Raw genomic sequence first — 18772 nt, forward strand, 5'->3', positions numbered from 1 at the left:
TTCCAGTTTGCTGCAGAATTTGAGGTTAAAAATAAAATGTGCCCAAGATATCTAAGAAATTTTCCTTACCAGGATGCGGATGTGATGTGCATGTGCGCAGGTGAAGCTTTGGACGTGTGATGAAATAGTTCTTATCCTGATAAATCTCACAGGGAGACTTCATTCGACAGAACCTGTGATATGGGAGAGACAGAGACCACGCTTTCGTTTCCTTTTGCACCGGAACGTGAAGCGCACCTGGCGTTACCAAACTTGTGCGTTGTGTTACTCTTCATTCGAACAAGCCCTTTGACTTCTGGGTAAATTTAATGGCGACTTTCAGTGTGAAATGCTACGCAACTTTCATCGATCAGTTTCTTCTCTTTTAACGATTAGAAGCTCGTTATTGACAAGACCGAAGGACTCTAGAGTGCTGTATTTTTGGAATTCGCCAGTTAAATTGAATAGCAGCGACAACAAGGTAACGAAAATTAAATTCAGTGAACATGTTCAGTCCACGTCACATGGCTGTCACTACACTTTCAACCCCTTAACTCTCAAGATCTGATCTTTGATTCTCTCTTCTTGCTGTTAAACATCTCCCTGTAACTTATTTACGAGAACTTGGTGTTAGATCAATATAACTTCTACCTGTTAAGTTTGAGTATTCCTACTACTTGTTTGTTGGATTATGTATGGATAATCTAAGGAGAAGTTACTTGCTAATCACTTCTGGGAGTTATAGAATTGAATTAAACTTAACGAAAATAATGTAAATTGTTCAATCGATGTACCTTGGAAGATTTTTTTATGATGTAATCAAAGGTTTCTTGTTTTTTAGTGAAAAGTAATTTCATGTTTATTGTATGGTATTTGTGGAAACTTTTTCTTTGAATCCTATAAAATTCAAAAACAGAGAAGTAATTGGAAAGGTGAACTATTTTTTTTCGCCTTTGTTTTATTTTTTCACATGGCTCTCTGCATTTGTAAATTTGGGGTTATACCGAACATTTGTATACCTAGGATTCCATGGTAGTTGACTTGTGTTCTTTAACCTCCTCGTGACTTGATTTTTGAATAGGATGACAGAGATGGGGGTACATACCTAGACTATAAAGGAAAGATTCCATTGGGTAAGACCAATGTATTACTGTGAACACTGATACTTTAAGGCATACCAGAGGATAATACTCCAAAGCCAAGCCAGGACTGAGACGCTCTAGAAAAATACAAGATTGTTCCACACAAAGTTTAGACGAAAGTCCTAAAAGAGAAAAAACAGGAAGTGGCTCTAGGCAAGCTTGATCTAACCTCTCAGAGATAGTAATTCTCTCAAGTTTATTTCCAAAAGATCAAGGTTTCCCTCAAACTCAGCCAATAAACCTGAAAATTAATTTTTTCCTTGTAACTTTCAAGATCTTGTCATTAATCTTCCCCTCAAGCTGCTACCTATTGCCTTGTAAATAGGTTACAATAATTTGGTTTTAGATGAAGATAACAACTTCCACCTAATCAGATAAGTTTGAATATTCCTATTACCAGTTTGCTGGATAGCATATGGATGTTATAGGCAGAAATTACATTCTAATCACCTCTGGGTGTAACAGGGAAGCTTTGTCTTCTGTACTGTAATGCAAGAAAAAGCAAGTGTTTGTTATTTGTGTCAAAATTAGCCTTGACATCCAAGTTATGAAATTAACTACAAGGGCATGCTTTTGAAATATATAGGGGTATAATTTCTTAGACTACTGCTTGTTTCTTATTGGTAGACAAGTTGAGTGTAAAATTTGCAAGAAGTTCTGGGCCAGGTGGACAGAATGTGAACAAAGGTTTGGTGAAGTTTTGTCAAATAGCATAATTAAGGTTGAGTTTGATTTCTATTGCTTTAGTTTTTGGATTCAAGGACCTTAAAGAGGGATTTTTTATTACCTAAACATACATGTAGTGGGAAAAAATATTCAAAAGTACATATTTACTGCCACTCATAACTAAGAGTTTACTGCTACTCATAATTAAGAGAGCACTTTTTTAAGACCTATCAGATTTCCAGAGAGACATCTTATCTGCCCTAAACTTAAGCATCTATTATACTTTTCCTGAGCATCATTCCTCCTGGTGTATTCCTGAATAGTTATCAGTGTAGTGGCTATTGCATCCATATTCATCCAAAATCAAAGGCTAGAAGGAATATTTGGTCCCATTATTTCTTGGTTTGGTACTTTGGTTGTAAAAACTAATATGACTTTAATTTCTTCATTTTTAAGTAAATACCAAAGTGGATTTACGCTTTCACGTTTTAAGTGCTGAATGGATTCCAGAGGATGTTAGACACAAGATCTTGGAAAAGGTATGGTTGTGAAAGTCCCTTGTTAAATCAAAAACAGTTTGCTAGCATTTGTATAGACTATGGCTGAGGAATGTTGAAGAGTGGAAACTGAAACTATTGCTTTTGGCATTTCAGCCTATAAATTGCTATTTCCTCAGAATCCACTAAGTCTTTGCTTGCCACTTTTTAAACTAAGAGAAACATTTTTTTTGCAACAATAAAGGTAATTTGCATTTTATCTCCTGGACACCATGTTCAGAGTGGCATTTTGTGTACTCTTTGCAATGTGAGCCATCACTATTGACTGAACAAAAAAACCTCTTCTTTCTCTAAAACTTACAGGAGAGGAATAGAATCAACAAAAATGGTGAATTATTTCTCAGCTCAATGAAATACCGCAGCCAGCAGAAGAACTTGGAGGATGCCATTGAGAAAGTGGAAATGATCATTAAGGAAGCGTCTTATATTCCAAAAGAAACCACACTGGAGAAAAAGGCCAGAGTAAAGAAACTGTAAGATAATACTGTTTTAATCATATTTCTAACAGTTATTGTTTCTTGACAAAGGCAGCTGATATGAGGACAAGCTATCCCATGGGCTACACAAAATCTGCACCATTCCAAAGTTTTTGAATGTAAGTTTTCAGCTATAAGTGCATTGAGGGGAAACAGGAACAGGTGTAAAGCAAGGCTGAGCATACTACTCATTTGCATTGGGCCAATTCCTTACAAAGAAGTGTCTTTTTTTTTAATTTCACTCCTGATATAGTAAAAGGTTTCAATTAACCAAAGACTGGAAATGTAAGATATTTTAAGTGAGGGCCAAATGGGTGTTCTGATGATTCCAGTTTCACTGTGAATATCAAGTGATTGCTTGAAATAAATTTAGAAAAAAAGTTTTCACTCTTTCCAAGGTGACCAGACAATAACAATTTTATAATGTGCTACTCAAATGAGGGCATGTCTTGTAATATTATTTTAATTCTGATTGCTATTATATATTTCCCAACTAACCACAAATCAAGGTATGGTCTCTGCAGTTTTTTCATAAAAAATGTGCCATTAATTTTTGCAGTTTGTACCTTGGTTAGGGTTAAAACACTTACCTCAAAACTTATTGCTGTATTTCACATATGTGGATGGAAACTATGTTACCTGCAGAGTTTAAAGTGTTATTTCTTGATTCTATTTTTGTGATTTTATGATATTTATGGTTATTTTTCAGGGCAAGAATTGCCAATGAAAAGCGCCTCCTTGCCAAGAGGTACAGATCAGAGAGAAAAAGAGATAGATAGCAGGAGTGATTAAAGAATTTGGCAAGACAAAAAAAAATTAGGGAAGTGGAATGCCAAATTGTGCCTCTACAACAAGGACAAACCATCCCAAAGACATTTCCTGGTTTATACTAAATAAAAGAGAAATAAAACCAAAGATTATCTCACAGAGCAAATGTAAATCATGACAGCCTAAAGTAGAGACTTTGATTACATGCCAAATAAATGAAGAAATGGTTCTCAAGAGTGATTCTAAGTTTTCTCCAAATAGAGGAAAGCTCAATTTTTAATTTATCAAACTTTGAGAAGTTACAAAGGACTGTTGTCAGTAGTGGTGACTGACATTTTGTCAGAAGTCATCATCAGAGTCAAGTGAAGAGTTGTTGTCAGTCTAGTGTCATAAGTCCAGTTGTGTAAACTGATTGGTCAGTTTAGTCTTGATGTCACTGGCTATAAGATGTGATGTAGCTGTGGTGAACAAGTTATCTGTATGGCGTCAGTAGCCACTAATGACAACAGTCCTTCTCAGGACTAACCCTCAACCAAAAAATTTTATCACATGATCAAATGTTACCCTCAGGTTTAAACCATTCACTTTATCAAACTGGTTCTTACCTGATGAACTGACCCTGAACTGTCTTAATAGCAGAAACATTAATGTTAGTTAATATATTAATCAAAGGAGCCTTATAGTTTTTACAAAAGCTCATTTGTCCCAGCAATTGGATGGCAAATATTTTTCCACTCAGGTTATACTGAGTTCATCCAACTCCATTACCTGATCTTGATTTCTCACTCAAACCTTCTTCTGATTAATGATGAACAGCCCTTTAGAAAAGAATGCATGCCAAGGGTGAATTACAACATCTTCATGAGCTAAGTGTAATTATATAATTTTAAACTTTGTACTGACTGGGGCCATCAAGACATTTAATGTATTGATCTAGTTATGAGGGGGGCTTGTGATTGTGATTTTTGGTTTCATGGTTTTTCAGTCTGACAGCAATTATGCACCACTACTGGTCTTGAATAGGCTCGGAATCTCTGTATGCTTCACTTGCCACTGACTGTAGCAAGTCGATTGTGGTTTTGATAACTGGGATGTGAAAATTTATCAGTCTTGATGGTTTTGCATGCGGTTTTCAGTTTTGATCTAATTTTTCTGCGGTTTTGTGGTTTGGGATGATTTTTTTCTACAGTTTTGAAGCTTGCTATAGGCCCCAAAGCCCCTCTCAATTATTTACCAAATTTGCTTTAAAAAAAAGTCAAAAGATAGCTCATTTCCCTCCTATAGTCCTTTAGGAAGGATGATCCCTAGGCTCTATACCTAGAAACATGAACATATTCAGGTCCTTTAAATTGTCTTTCAAATTGAACTTTCTTCCTCCTGTATTTCTGTCCTCTCCAGGTTGGCACCAAAGTCACTGCAGGGCCTTTCTGACCGCCTCTAACAATTCTTTCCTAGTGTGGTGGAGATGGATCAGTTATGCTCAGAGCTTTGTCCATTGTTATGAAACGCAGTGTGAAATGAGAAGCAACTCACTGAAAAGTGTGAATACTAAGAAAGCATACGGTTGCACTGGAGCACGACCTAGGTATGCATTATCCCAAATGCAAGTGCAGGCTTCACGAAAAGACAGAACTTCAACCAACTTTTGTTCCCTCGTAGAAGCTTCCACTCCGAATAGCTTAACAGATAAAACAGAGGTCAAATGTTTCGAAAGCGACTTTTATTTGCTTGTTCAAGCGGGTGTCCAAGTTTAGCCAAGTGAGCTGCAGATGCGCTATCCTTGCGCATTATGCATGGTAACAATAAATCGTTTTCCAAAGTATTCTTCAACCTCAAGTTACGAATATGCGACAAGAGAAATGGAATTTCACCATCATAACCGTTAGGGTTAACCGAACCAAACCGAGGATGCATCACTAAAGACGTGAAAAACCCTTGCCAAAACTTTTAACTACGTATATGCATTTTAAACAAAAACCAACACCAATCCTTCCGTTCTGGTATCGGTGTCATTATGGTAAACAACTTCGTTCCCGCGGTCATCTGTTTGCAAATCAACGTATTCATTAAATCTTATTGTTTCTGTTCATTAAAGACGGGTGGCTAATTTGGTTGTACAATTGAAATACAGAAATGTGATAAATGGTACGGTAAATTGTATTTTGAAGCTACAGAATGCACATTTGGGCAATAATCGTAGTGTTACAAGGACCGCACCTTTCACAAAAAATGAGTAACCTTTAAAACAAAGGTAACCCATCCAGGTAACAGCCAACTGTTTTGGTCCTGTTGGGCCACATCAGCGTGGCATGGCGATCGTGATGGTTGTGGCTTCCCACACAGAGAAGGAAAAATGCATGTATGGCCACGCCACAGTCAATCCATGAGTTCAGTAGGCGTTGTCTAGCTCCGCCTCACTCGTTCTGAGTCATCTGACGCAGCAGTAGAGTGCTGGTCTTGATTGCATGATAACCTCTCGATCCTTGCTTATAGCAAAGGAAAAAGGGATAGAAGAATTTGGAGATTCCAAAGCACAGAAACGAGTCGTGCGGCAAAATGTGCAACGTTTAGTTAGTAAAAAAATTCCTGGGATAGAGAAGGAATTTGTTTTAGGTGGAAGACTAAGAATTTTACCACCATGTGATGGAAATTGCCTATCTAATCCAGCTGCCTGACAGATCTTTCACGATAGAGATGTTCCACAACACAGCATGTCATCTCGTATTGTTTTGTTTTTTTCGGACGCGAAAATGTCGAACGTGAGTGTTCAACATTTTCATACCACGATTATCGGCTGAGTGAGACAGGGAACATGTTTGGTGACATGTTTGACAATGTTACCACGGGCAGCCGTCCTTGTTTCCAAAGGTAACTGAATCTAAAAGAGCCGTGCGACGTGAAAGCTCGCCGAGAAAGTCAAATGACACATTGGCACTGCAAACAGAGCCCTGCAGTTGCCTGTGACAACAACGCGATTTAAATGTCAAAGCTCCTGTCGCTCCCCACTCAACGGAAAATGGTAGTAATGTTATATTAAACCTTCTCCCCTAAAAGTTTTTTTCATACATCACTATAAAGTAGATTATAGGTCAATTTACACGCAATATATTTTCCCACAACCAGCAGGCAAATTTTGCTTCTCTCACTCTTACTGGCCACAAAGAAATGGGAGCAACTCATTATTAAGCGTTGAGTGTGGCTGTGATATTAACACAGGTTTTTAAAACTTATCGAACGACATTTTTTCTGTTGCATACAACTGCCACAGATACATCGTAGATTTGGTTTTAATCAAAAAAGTTTCATGAAGATTACACTAATCGTGTTGTACTGAAAAAAAGTTGCACATTTATTTCTCACAAACAAAGAGGAGATGCGTAATCGTAATAAACTGGATTCTTTTGTTTGCTTGATTTATCTAGTTACTCACAAGTAGAAAATTATTTTTCTCCCAGGTAGGGGCATGGAATTGAATACTATTCAAATGTAGTGATTTTTTTCTCATTAAAAAATCTCTTTTTTGAGTAGCCAATGCCAGATTTTCCCGCAGTCAGTGGAGATAAAAAGCTTCTAAGGACCAAGACCTACCATTTATTTCCTTAGTTCCCCTTAGTTATTTTGCCGCCACTACTCGACCGAGCACACAAATTGTTGATATCTGGGCGTGTTGGCTAGCCAAGTCCGTTTATTTAAAGCTATTATGCTTAAAAGAGCTCATCATAATTACAGTTCAGTGAAGGAAACTGAATGCACAAAAGCCAAACACGAAAACCCATAAAACCGGCACTTGGAATAAAAAAAGAAGAGAACGTGTACCCCTGACCACGGCAGTGGTGCCATCTTCCGGGTCTTAGGGTATCCTATGAATAACATGATATACACAAGTACATAAAAGTTACTTAAAGAAGCATGCGAGTACAGCTCTTAGTAAAACCTGATGTGAACATGACGATATTCCAGGAAAAAACTAAACAAAAAAGACTTAATAAATTTATACAAAAATGAAACCGACCAACTTAACATGGCGAAGGCTGACCGTAAAATACCTCGCCCTACTAATGATCTCAAATAATTATTACAAACTACGATCCCATAACTCTCCCCGCACTGCACTCCCCTTCAGTCCTCTGATAAATGCTGGGAAAATTTTAATTTATGCTAATTGCGATTATCACAAATTACATTTTTTCGCTTTTGACCCTGCTTTTTTGCTTTATATGTACTAGCTTCAAATGTATGTAAATTGATGGCACCAAGCTTTTCCTTGTCTTTAAATTCACGTGACTACTATTACTACACAAGTGAACAACAGCAACAAAAATAAAAAATATCAGACACAATAATTTAAAACATCAGGAACACTACTTGGATTTAGGGGCCACCAGTGTATGGAGAGACCTAGGGGAATATCCAGAAAGATGACTGGTGCCCCCCTTCCCCCCACCACCCTCTTCGCCATCAAACTTGTGAGTATTTTGTGAATATAGTCTAACAACGAAATTCTTGCAAAGACAAGATTGCATATTACTATCAAAGATGTAAAATTTACTAAACTTGAGAAATTTTTTCTGGCTAGCTTTCCACACTGAAAACAAGTACTCAGAAAAGGTTTCACCTGTGGCCACAATATCATTGGGTTTTCTTGAGGCAAAAGTCACTCACAACTACACCCAAATTGACAGTGCGGTCATACAAGGCTTGCGCTAGGGAATAGTAAGAAGCACCATTACCATTGGCCTGCTTCCATGCTCTTAATATTTGATAGGACTGCTCAGAACCTTTTTTTGGGTTGTCCATCACTATCTTATCTAATCGATTATCTTTTACCCCAAGTGCCCTACCAAGTCTTTTACATTTTCCCATCACGGCCTCAGCTATGTCTGGTAAATCTCTTCTGTCTATTGGTCCCTCCTTTAGGTTCCCTGCTTTATATTGAAAAAACCAAACAAAAAATGTGTAAGGAAACAAATGTATAAGCAACTTATGAAGTGAATTACAACTTATGACATCAAATATAGGCAAATAAACTGAACTTCTCTATGACAAGTTTGAAGTTTGCTACGGAGGTTCAGAATCTGTGAATCTGTGCTCAACAGGACAATGAAGGTTGCATGATTGTCAACAATAACGGAATATGATGCTGTATTTCGCATTCTACAATGAAGAACACTTATTCAAAGGTTTTCAATTGTGAGTCCATCATTATGAAATGCGCTTCTCTGTGTTTCCTTCAGTTATTAACTCAGGGTTTAAAGGAGCAAGTGCTGCCACCGTATGAAAGACAGCTTCAATCGATTTGCTTGTCCTGAATGGGGTCATGGTTGAAAGGAGAAAGAGCTTGATAGTTTAAGTTAATGCAAAGAGCTTAAGAAATTATTCTGTTACTTACGCAAATTCACAACTTCCTTTAGGGGTGGAGTGCATTCCATAAGACAGAAGTCTCGACGAATCTCTTCAAGATCATGCTTTCTTAGGGCAGACGCAAGCTTGTCATAGGAGGCAGCACCTTTCTGCCACCAAGTTTTTAGCATCTTATAACTTCGCTCGTATTCCTCATCGTTGTCTATCTCAATACCATTGAGTTCCGCATCACTCAGATCTAAGCTTTTCCCAAGCTTTTTCCATTCCATGTCGCCTTGTATATCCAATGCAAGGTATGGAAACCATTCAAGAGGAATGTTACCCATTCTGACTTTTGAAAAAAGAATGAACTTCTATGATACTACTATTTGGGATTTCTTTGTTCCCTATTTATGGATGTTTATACACTGCATAAGCCACCTCTACCTTCTTTTTTTCCTCATTGTATATTCTTTGAATTCTCAAATCAAAATAAATGGAATTTATAATATACTGATTAAATTCCTTAAGATGTGGAACAATCATGTGGTTTTGTTCCTCATTTGACAGTTCGTAGGCACCGTTTTAAACCCTGTTTGAATCTTGAACGCTTCCATGCTTTTCTATTCGCAATTTCCTCTATGACCTCTATTGCCATTCCCTTGTAAGGAATTAATGGTTGAGTCTACCACACAGTTGTTTCTACTCGTATCAACCAGAATGAAAGAGACACTTGACAGCACTTGTGCTTGGAGAGTTCAATATCACAACCCTAAATGACCTAAATTAGTGAGGTCAAGTAATAGTGCCATGCAAACTGATGCCAGGATCATACTGTGACTGCTCTAAACATGATAATTACTATCACCCGACAGATTAATAGGTAAAGCAGCATCTGATAATTTTTTTCAGTTGTTAAAAGTGATTCAATTCCTGAGTTTTCCCCTAATTTTACGTACGATACGTGTTACATCTTAATAGCGCATTTGTCATAGTTAATAGTGATATTGATACTAATGCCGTATTTTCACCTTATTCAATGATTTAACATGTAATACAGACATTTTGCAAGTTGCATAGTCTTTTACACGATGAGGAAAATAAGAGAAATTTCTGCTTGAATTACGCGTTAAACCATTGAATAAGAGATTTATTTTTCCACTATTGTCTCATTTTCAGGTATTTTGGCATCTAGTTTAGGAAATATATCCTTTGACTTCTCCATATAATTGTATAGAATGCAGAAAGCATGCACAAAGGACGAAAAGAACACTAATGAAACTATTAGAGTGTTCTCTAAGATACACGTTAGAGGTCAAGCCCGAAAACGGAAAACAAACAAAAGTTTTGATCATTCAGTGTGGCTATTTTGTCTCTCCGCCTTCCGTCTGTAATTCAGCCCTGTTCTACAATGTATTACCGTCCCTTATCGTCGCTAATATAATAGAATGGTGTAAAATAACGTAAAATGGCGTAGCCTTGAATAGATCATATTATGCATTAATACAAATGACCTGCTGCATAAAATCAGTCACAGTTTCAGTTTCCTGTGCATAGGAAAGTAGTTAAACTAAGTCGAACTCTCTACAATTGTGAACTCTGTTTTTGATTTAGCAAAATCCAAAACATCACATGCCTGCTCATGAGGCTAAATCCTACACCATCTCTCTTTAAAGTGATTAGATAAGAACAAAAGGTGACCTCTTACTTTCCCCATCAGACTCCTGAGCAGGGACTGTTTCAGTACTGGAGGATGTCTTATAACCTTAAAAAAAAAAAAAAACACAAGAAAATATTCCTTAAGAATTTGCTTTTCATTTCAACTTACAAATTAGGTTGAGGATAATAATCAAAATTAAGAACAATCTAAAATGGCATTAAAAATGAATATTAACAATAGTAGCCAGGAAACAAACATACAAATTTTGTCCTAGTATGGATATTTCACCATCCTATTTTGGTCATAGTTCTAATGCCTCACAGTCTTTAGATAACTGCAGAGCCAATTGCAAGAAACCCTTTGGTTGGTGAACATGAGCAAACAAATACTAACAACAATCAGTTACAAAAAAATTACCAAACACAACTTCATGCTGCTTGCTCCCCAATTCTTTACCCTCTTCCTGATCGGATGGATGTACTGGAGCTGTTAATAAAAAATTCAGGTGTGAGAAGTTCACATCTTTTTCAGTATCTTTTCTAAATCCTGCTGAGAATATTGATGATTCATTCATTATTGAGAGACTAAATTTTCACACTTCAAAAACTATACATTTAAGCGTAGTAAATGGCCAAACCTAGGGAGGAATTTTTTATGTTTTTGAATTGTTTTTATTGTTTGATCTGAAACTGTATATGATATTTCTTCTCATACCGTGAATTACTAATTGATCCTGTAACCAGTATGATAGCTAAAACAAATTGGTAGGACACCAGTCACCTTCAAAATATCTATATGCATTGTAATGAACTTTACAGTTCCATAGTTAAACATGTTTTCTTATTGAGAATTTAGTGATAATATATACATGTCATGCATGCATACATATCCATGATTAGATGAAAAAAAACATACAATCAAAATAAGGAAGCTGTCGAACAGATTTCAATTTGCTCCATTAACTGTAAAACAAAATTATATCTTGTTAGCTTTTTCCTTGAAGAATGTAACTGCGTGGTGACCCATGCGTCAGTCTCGGATAGACTGGGAAATTTCATACAGAAGCCTGGTACCAAACATGGCATAAATTTCTCTGCCTCCTAAAAGCTCCATTATTCAGCTTAGTGGTAGATTGAATTGCAGGCCTTACACCTAGACTTGTTCTAAACTTAAACTGTACATCCATTGGCTGCATTCCACCATTCAGATTCGTGCTCTTGTTTGTTCACTCTTACTTTTCAAACATGCACCTCTAGCATGCAAAGTACAACTGCAAACAGCTGCTTACAAGCCCTGGGCTTAGAAACTTTGAAGGTGTAGGGGGTTGTGGGGGGGGGGGGGGGGGGTTAGGAGAGCACTAAAAAGAGGTGTAGGGAGAAACATGAGACATAGTCAAATGTTTCTCCCCACTTCTCTTAAAATAAAGAATCCATTAATTAAAATTCCCAACAATTTACTTCCAAGTTTTTCTCAAAATGAATAGAATTCGTAATATACTGATTAAATTCCTTGATACCTGGAACAATCATGTGGTTTTGTTCCTCATTTGTTAGTTCGTAGGCAAGCTTTTAAACCCTGTTTAAATTTTGAATGTTTCCATGCTTTTTTCTCGCAATTTCTTCTATCGCCATTCCCTTGTAAAGAATTAATGGTTGAGTATACCACACAATTGTTTTTACTCGTTTCAACCAGAATGAAAAATATACTTGACAGCACTTGTGCTTAAAAAGTTTTATATCACAACCCTAAATTAGATATTTATATTTTTCTCACTTGTTTAAAGTGAATCAATTCTTGATTTCTTCCCTGATTTTACATGTTATGTCTTAGTAGCGCATTTGTCATATAGTTAATGGTGATATTGATACTAACACCATATTTTCACCTTATTCAATAGTCTAACTTGTAGTACAGACAGATATTTTGGGAGTTGTGTAGTATTTTACAGGGTGAGGATTTCAAGAGCAATGAGCAAAATTTCTGCTCGAATTATATGTTAAACCACCAAATAAGGGATTTGTTATCCACTATTATCTCATTTTCAGGTATTTTGACATCTGGTTCATGAAATACTTCCTTTGGCTTTTCGAGCCAGACAACTGTAAAGATTGCAGAAAGCATAAACAAAGGAGGAAAACAACACTATTGAAACCATTTAAGTGTTCTCTAGGATGCGCTTAAGAGGTCAAGCTTAAAATATGGAAAAGAAATCAAATTTTTGATCATTCACTGTGACCATTTTGTCACCCTGTCTTCTGTCTGTATTTCAACCCTGTTCTACAGTGTGTTACCATCCCTTATTGTTGCTAACATAGTAGAATACATAAAAAATAACACAAGATGGTGTAGATCATACTAGGGACTGTTACAAATGACCTAGTTCTCTTTGAAGCAGTAAAGAGTTTCTATTTCTTGAGAGTGAAAGAGAGAGAAGGCTTTAGGAGGGAGCTTATATCAATAGGGGATTATAATTGCATGTACCAATTTGTTAATACAAGTAGATGGACCTTACGATAACCAGGAGGGGGCCTTAAATTAGCGGGGGGCCCTTCAATAAGCAGCATTTTATAGTAGACACATCACTAAATTACCATTCAAAATAGCAAGGAAGATTTGAGGGGCTGGGACTGTAATTGAGTAATGCATCCTACACAAATTGTATGATACATGTAGCTACAGCAACTTGTGCAATAATCAAAAGTAGATTGAGTAATATTAATGTACACTTAATATACACACATTGATATTACATACCACAGACAATGTACAATTAATACACACACATTACATACCAGAATATTTCTTATTAGAGGCATCTGTGATATCTACTTGTTGAACATTGCCAGTTGCACCCTCACTAGGTTCCTTTCCTTGATATTCTGTTCCGCACATACAATTTAAAAAAAAAGAAGAATCGTAATTGAATATAAACTAAAAAATTGTTTTTTACAAATAAACTTAATAGGATGTATAGTGCACTTGACTTGTTTCATCAATTTGGGAATAAGCTCAGAAGAATTTTAAGGCTCTTTCTCTGTTTTGTCTGTAATTACCAACTATCACCTGTACTGCCTATGTTGTACTGTTGGCATTTTATGTAACAGAAATAACATTGTTGTAATTTCTCCATACATTTCAATTTTTTTTTCAAGAACAAAAACAAGCATAATATTATCTCTAATCTAAGAGTCTCCAGCCATCTTCCTTTCTTGGTCTGGAGTGTCCTGCTTTTTTGGTTGCAGGTCTTGAGCAAACAACTACTGAGAAGGTGGTTAGTCCAAAATACGGAAAACAAATTTAAGTTTTGATCATTCAGTGCAGCCATTTTCTCTCTCCATCTTCCATCTGCATTTCAGCCCTGTTCTATGGTGTACTATGGCCCCATATCATTGCTAATATGGTAGGATGGAGTAAAATAACATAAGATGGTGTAACCTTGGATAGATCATGCTAGGGGCTGTTGCAAATGACTTGCTGCATAAACTCAGTCATTTACGTATTTGTTCATGGATATTACCGCACCAATTAAAACTAGCTAAAACTGTGCATAAGAAAGTAGATAAACTGATTTGAACTCTCTACAATTGTGAACTCTGTTTTTGATTTAGTAAAATCCAAAACATCACATGCTTGCACATAAGGCTGAATCCTACACCATCTTTTTTTAATGTGATTGGATAAGAACAATAGGTAACCTCTTACTTTTCTCAACAGACCCCAGAGCAAGGACTGTTTCAGTACTGAAGGATGTCTTGTCATGACCTATTAAAAATAAAAACAAGGAAATATTCCTTAAGAATCTACTTTTCATTTTGACTACAAATTAGGTTGAGGAAAAAAGACACAAATTAAAATGAAGAACACTCAAAAATAGCCTTAAAAATCAATATTAATAATAGAAGCCAGGAGACAAACATACAAATTTTGTCCAAGTATGGATATTTTACCATCCTATTTTGGTCAAAGTTCTAGTGCCTCACAGTTTTTAAATAACTAGAGAGCCAATAACAAGAAACTCTTCAGTTGGTTAACATAAGCAAACAGGAGGGCTTATTTTATAAATAGAGAAGCCCGTGCTCTATTGTGTTGCAAAGTACAAAGCAAGCAGCTTGAGCACAAAAGTGTAGGGAGAAACATGAGACATACCGTCAAATGTTTCTCCCCACTTCTCCTATTATAAAGAATCTGTTAAATTCCCAATGCGTCCCTTTTAATTTTCCAGACAAACTTTATTTGCAAAGCAAACAACAGTGTCACCAGAATGCTCTATACTCTCAAAAAGCACACTACAATAAGCCAATCAGAATCCTTGTTAGAATAGTTCAAATAATCTGATTGGCTAAACAAGACTGAAGGTGTCAAAAATGTCAAACCATCAAAGTTCACAATCTGCAATAGTTTACAAACTGAAATAGTTCAGCTGGTTGATACTTAATACCTTTGCCTGAAGTTTTTTAATCTGAAGGGTGGACTGTGTAATTTCTGCAGCCTGCTATACTGTGATGACCAGAGATCATCATGATAAAATAGCTTTGATAGACCTACACATTTGACACCATCATGATTTGTATGAATTTTAACAGTCATGCGACTTTGGTTATATTTTTCATCGTTCCTGTTTTCTACTCTTGTTTTTGAACATGAAGCTATTTAATATTGTATTATACAAGTGTTAGGTGTATGAGTTTTATTACCTTACATAATCTTACTAATCCAACTGAGTATGAAAACCATTAAAACCTGGACAGTCCATTTTTTTTTCTCTTTGAGGATTTTCATCTCTACTCATGTTATAATAATATCAATTACTGTGCTTGGTATGTTTACAAACATTTGTTTGGTTCTTCTTTTGCTACCAGCCAGCTTGCTTTCAAAAAATTGCAATAATTTTTCAAATGTTCTGTTTGAAGCAGTAAAGAGTTCCTATTTCTCAAGAGTGAAAATGAGAGAAGGCTTTAGGAGGGAGCTTATGTCTATGGAGATTATAATTGCATGTACTACTTTGTTAATACAAGTAGATGGACCTTATAATAACCAGGAGGGGGCCTTAAATCAGTGGAGGGCCTTAGTAATTGTCAGTTTACAGTAAACACATCACTTCATTACCATTCAAAATAGCAAGGAAGATTTCAGGGGCTGAGACTTCAATTGATTAATGCATCTTATACAAATTGTATGATAGATGTGGCTGTACAATAATCAAAAATAGATCTAGTAATATTAATGTACAAGTAATAAACACACATTGAAATTACATACCACAGGCATTTGGGATATCTGGAACACTGCCAGTGGCACCCTCACAAGGTTCCTTTCCTTGATATTCTGTTCCACACATACCATTTTTAAAAAGAAGAATCATAATTGAATATAAACTAAAAAATTGTGTTTTACAAATAAACTTAATAGGATTTATAGTACATTTGACTTGTTTCATCAATTTGGGAAAAAGCACAGAATAATTCAAAAGCTCTTTCACTGTTTTGTCTGTAATTGTCAACTATCATCTGTACTGCTTATGTTGTACTGTTGGCATTTTATGTAAAAGAAGTAACATTGTAAGTTGTAATTCCTCCTTACATTACAATGTTTTTTCAAGAACAAACACAAGCATAATACTCTCTCTAATCTGAGTCTCTAGCCTTCTTTTTTCTTGGTCTGGAGTGTCCTGCTTTTTTGGTTGCAGGTCTTAAGCAAATAACTACAGAGAAGGTGGCTAGCGTCTACTTTTTGAACTACTTCAAACAACAATCTTGACATGTAAAACTGTTCACAACAGAACAGTCGACACAACGGAACTAACGTTTTGAGACTTCCTGTTTTCAGCCATCTTTACTTACCAATTTCTGTCTTTGTTAAGAAGTAGGGACGAAGTTTTCCATCACGATCCTCTCCTACTACACCAATGACCTGGTCCTTGTCGTTAATGATTGGGGATCCAAGGATGAAAGACTTCTCAAAAATACAATCCTTGTCAGAAGAATGAAGTTCGTACTCTCTCTTTTCTTGACTGTACTTGAATGTGAATTTCACTATTTCTTTGTATGTCATGATTGAGTACGCAGACACATCGTTAATGTTTTCAGTACTTCCTGGAACTCTCGAGTCAAGAATTATAAAATCCTCATTTAGCGTGGATGTATTATTGCCTCCTTTTACTGAAATGAACGAGAAACTGCCAACTTGATTGATCTGTAACATTTCGAGCCGATAATTTTTCTGATTAGTAAAAAAATTTTTCGAAGACCGATGCAATTTTATTGTCTTAGCTTGATCTTGTTCGTTGATTACACCTTGCCAAGTTAGCAAACGTGACCCTTCTCCAACTTTAACGGCACAAGCCATTCCCCTTGTTTTGTAAATTGTAGGGATGTCTGTGTCATCAACTTCCCTTACTGCATAGATGGCCTTGATGGGCTTTGGGTCTCTCCCAAAAGCCATGCCGTTTCCGACGACTCCTAGGTTATGCTTCGGTTTAGAAACCGGCATGTGGAACTTAAATGGTGATTGTTACAAACCTCTCGCAGACGTTTGGTGAGACCAAGGTTTGGCTGACTCTCAGCCTGAATGCAATGCCGTAGTGTTCAACCTAATCCCAAAGGATCTTTCATAGCAGCTTGCGTGCGCATAGTGGAATTTAGCGGATGCAATCCGTCATACTGAGTACAATTTCGAGCCCAGGGTCATTTTGGCCCTTTTTCAGCGGTATAGTCGACAACTGGCCAAGATCGGTCATGTATGGGGAGTTATTTAACGTTATATGTGTGTAAAGTATAGGGCATAATATGTATTGAGGATAATAATGGTATATAAGCCGAATGCCATATAGACGACAAAATGGCTGACAATATTCATGCTATAATGTTCATGTAAGACTTACGATATGTCCTAGTTAGCTTTATTCTTCCACGTTAACCCCTTCTACCTTAAGTTGACCTTGTTGTACCACGTTAACTCACATTTCCCCCAAGTTAGTAAAAACTAGACCCTGTGAGCAGGGTAACTGGGATACCTGGATGGTACTGGATCCTTGGAATCAAGTGTAGTGATACTACGGGTGTCGTACTAGTATACTGAAATAGTGAGCTCAAGTCTGGCCAAGGGCATACACCTACTTCAAAACATAGGCACGCTATGCATGCAAGAGTTATTTTTTGTAGGGTGGGTGGATTACTTGAAACATTGTAAGTGGTCTACATTCTTACAAAAGGAAAGAAGATTATTAACGCGGAAAAGAACGATAATGTCGAATTACCTCACACACAGGTATTTTGTATAGATTATGTGTGTTGTGCGAATAAATGTAACCAAAAATAAACTGTATTGATGCCACGGATACTTGTTAGTAGAAAATGCAGACAGCAAACTACAGACCGGATACAAAATATAGACTGCAGACTTCAGAGTGGTTACAAAATGCAGACTGAGAATCTGAAGAGTTTCTACGTCTGGTATATAATAACATGTCATCCTACAGCTTACCGAGCGTCACGCAATCGCTTTTCCGCGATCAGCCTTCACGATTATTTGCACTACTGTGGAAAATTCCTGGCCCATTTCTTGATGAAAATCGATCGTAATATAATTTCAAGCCTTCAATATAGTCTTCTTACCATGCGCGCGAGTTGCTTGGTGTGATGTCTGTACAGACTTTACCAACGTAATAAAAATAGATGATGGGAATAACAGTGATGGTAAAGCAAGCTTAAAACGGCAGAAATCGCCAGAAACTACAACGGATACACAGGGTTATGAGTAAGTTTTATTGATTTTAAGAGAAAAATGTTCATATTTCGAAATATTTATCGTTGTAAATCGACCATATTTCGTTCCCTATACTATTCCTTATAACGTGTCTCGTCACACAGCGCGTGACGCGTTCATGCCGCCTGTGACAAGACAATTGCGTAAACAATACTTAGCATAATAACATTATACATAAAAAAACACAGGATTTTGGATCATGTATTTGTTAAAAAAGAATATCCATATAACTACAATGAAAACAAACATAAGATTCACCATTCTGATCGTGAAATTAATACCATTCGCACTGTTGTAGTAGCTACGTTCCCTGGCATCAAGTGAATCCAACATGGCGCCTTTCTTCACCAGCAGTTTGCATCCATTATAGTTATGTTCTTCAGTCTCACGGTAGTAGTGTTGTTCAGTAGATTGCATAGA

At 36.6% G+C, this 18772-nt stretch overlaps 2 protein-coding genes across 5 annotated transcripts; one reads left to right on the top strand and one right to left on the bottom strand.

The window, feature by feature from the left end:
* Window positions 1-280: 280 nt before the first annotated feature.
* Window positions 281-3822, top strand: LOC131786233 (large ribosomal subunit protein mL62). 2 transcript variants are annotated; one of them, XR_010718608.1, is made up of 6 exons: window positions 281-460; window positions 1061-1112; window positions 1749-1808; window positions 2244-2326; window positions 2648-2939; window positions 3530-3822. XR_010718608.1 is itself a non-coding variant. In XM_059103254.2 (6 exons), exons 1-6 carry the CDS (start codon window positions 329-331, stop codon window positions 3597-3599), a joined length of 567 nt encoding a protein of 188 aa, XP_058959237.1. In that variant the 5' UTR covers window positions 283-328; the 3' UTR covers window positions 3600-3822. The 2 variants fall into 2 exon arrangements, 1 of the variants encoding a protein (XP_058959237.1); XM_059103254.2 differs by having other exon boundaries at window positions 283-460; window positions 2648-2817.
* Window positions 3823-6924: 3102 nt separating this feature from the next.
* On the bottom strand, window positions 6925-17398 carry LOC131786238 (uncharacterized). Of its 3 annotated transcripts, none has more exons than XM_066170656.1 (8): window positions 16429-17398; window positions 15848-15913; window positions 14291-14350; window positions 13381-13467; window positions 11006-11074; window positions 10637-10693; window positions 8978-9280; window positions 6925-8510 (listed from the first exon to the last, which is right to left on the bottom strand). In XM_066170656.1, the coding sequence occupies exons 1-8, from the start codon at window positions 17075-17077 to the stop codon at window positions 8218-8220; spliced, it is 1584 nt and encodes a 527-aa protein (XP_066026753.1). In that variant the 5' UTR covers window positions 17078-17398; the 3' UTR covers window positions 6925-8217. The 3 variants fall into 3 exon arrangements, with proteins under 3 accessions (XP_066026753.1, XP_066026752.1, XP_066026754.1); XM_066170655.1 differs by having other exon boundaries at window positions 6925-8513; window positions 16429-17394; XM_066170657.1 differs by lacking the exons at window positions 14291-14350; window positions 15848-15913 and having other exon boundaries at window positions 6925-8513.
* Between the last annotated feature and the right edge of the window lie 1374 nt (window positions 17399-18772).

The sequence above is a fragment of the Pocillopora verrucosa genome, chromosome 8, assembly GCF_036669915.1.
Source record: "Pocillopora verrucosa isolate sample1 chromosome 8, ASM3666991v2, whole genome shotgun sequence".
NCBI lineage: Eukaryota > Metazoa > Cnidaria > Anthozoa > Scleractinia > Pocilloporidae > Pocillopora > Pocillopora verrucosa.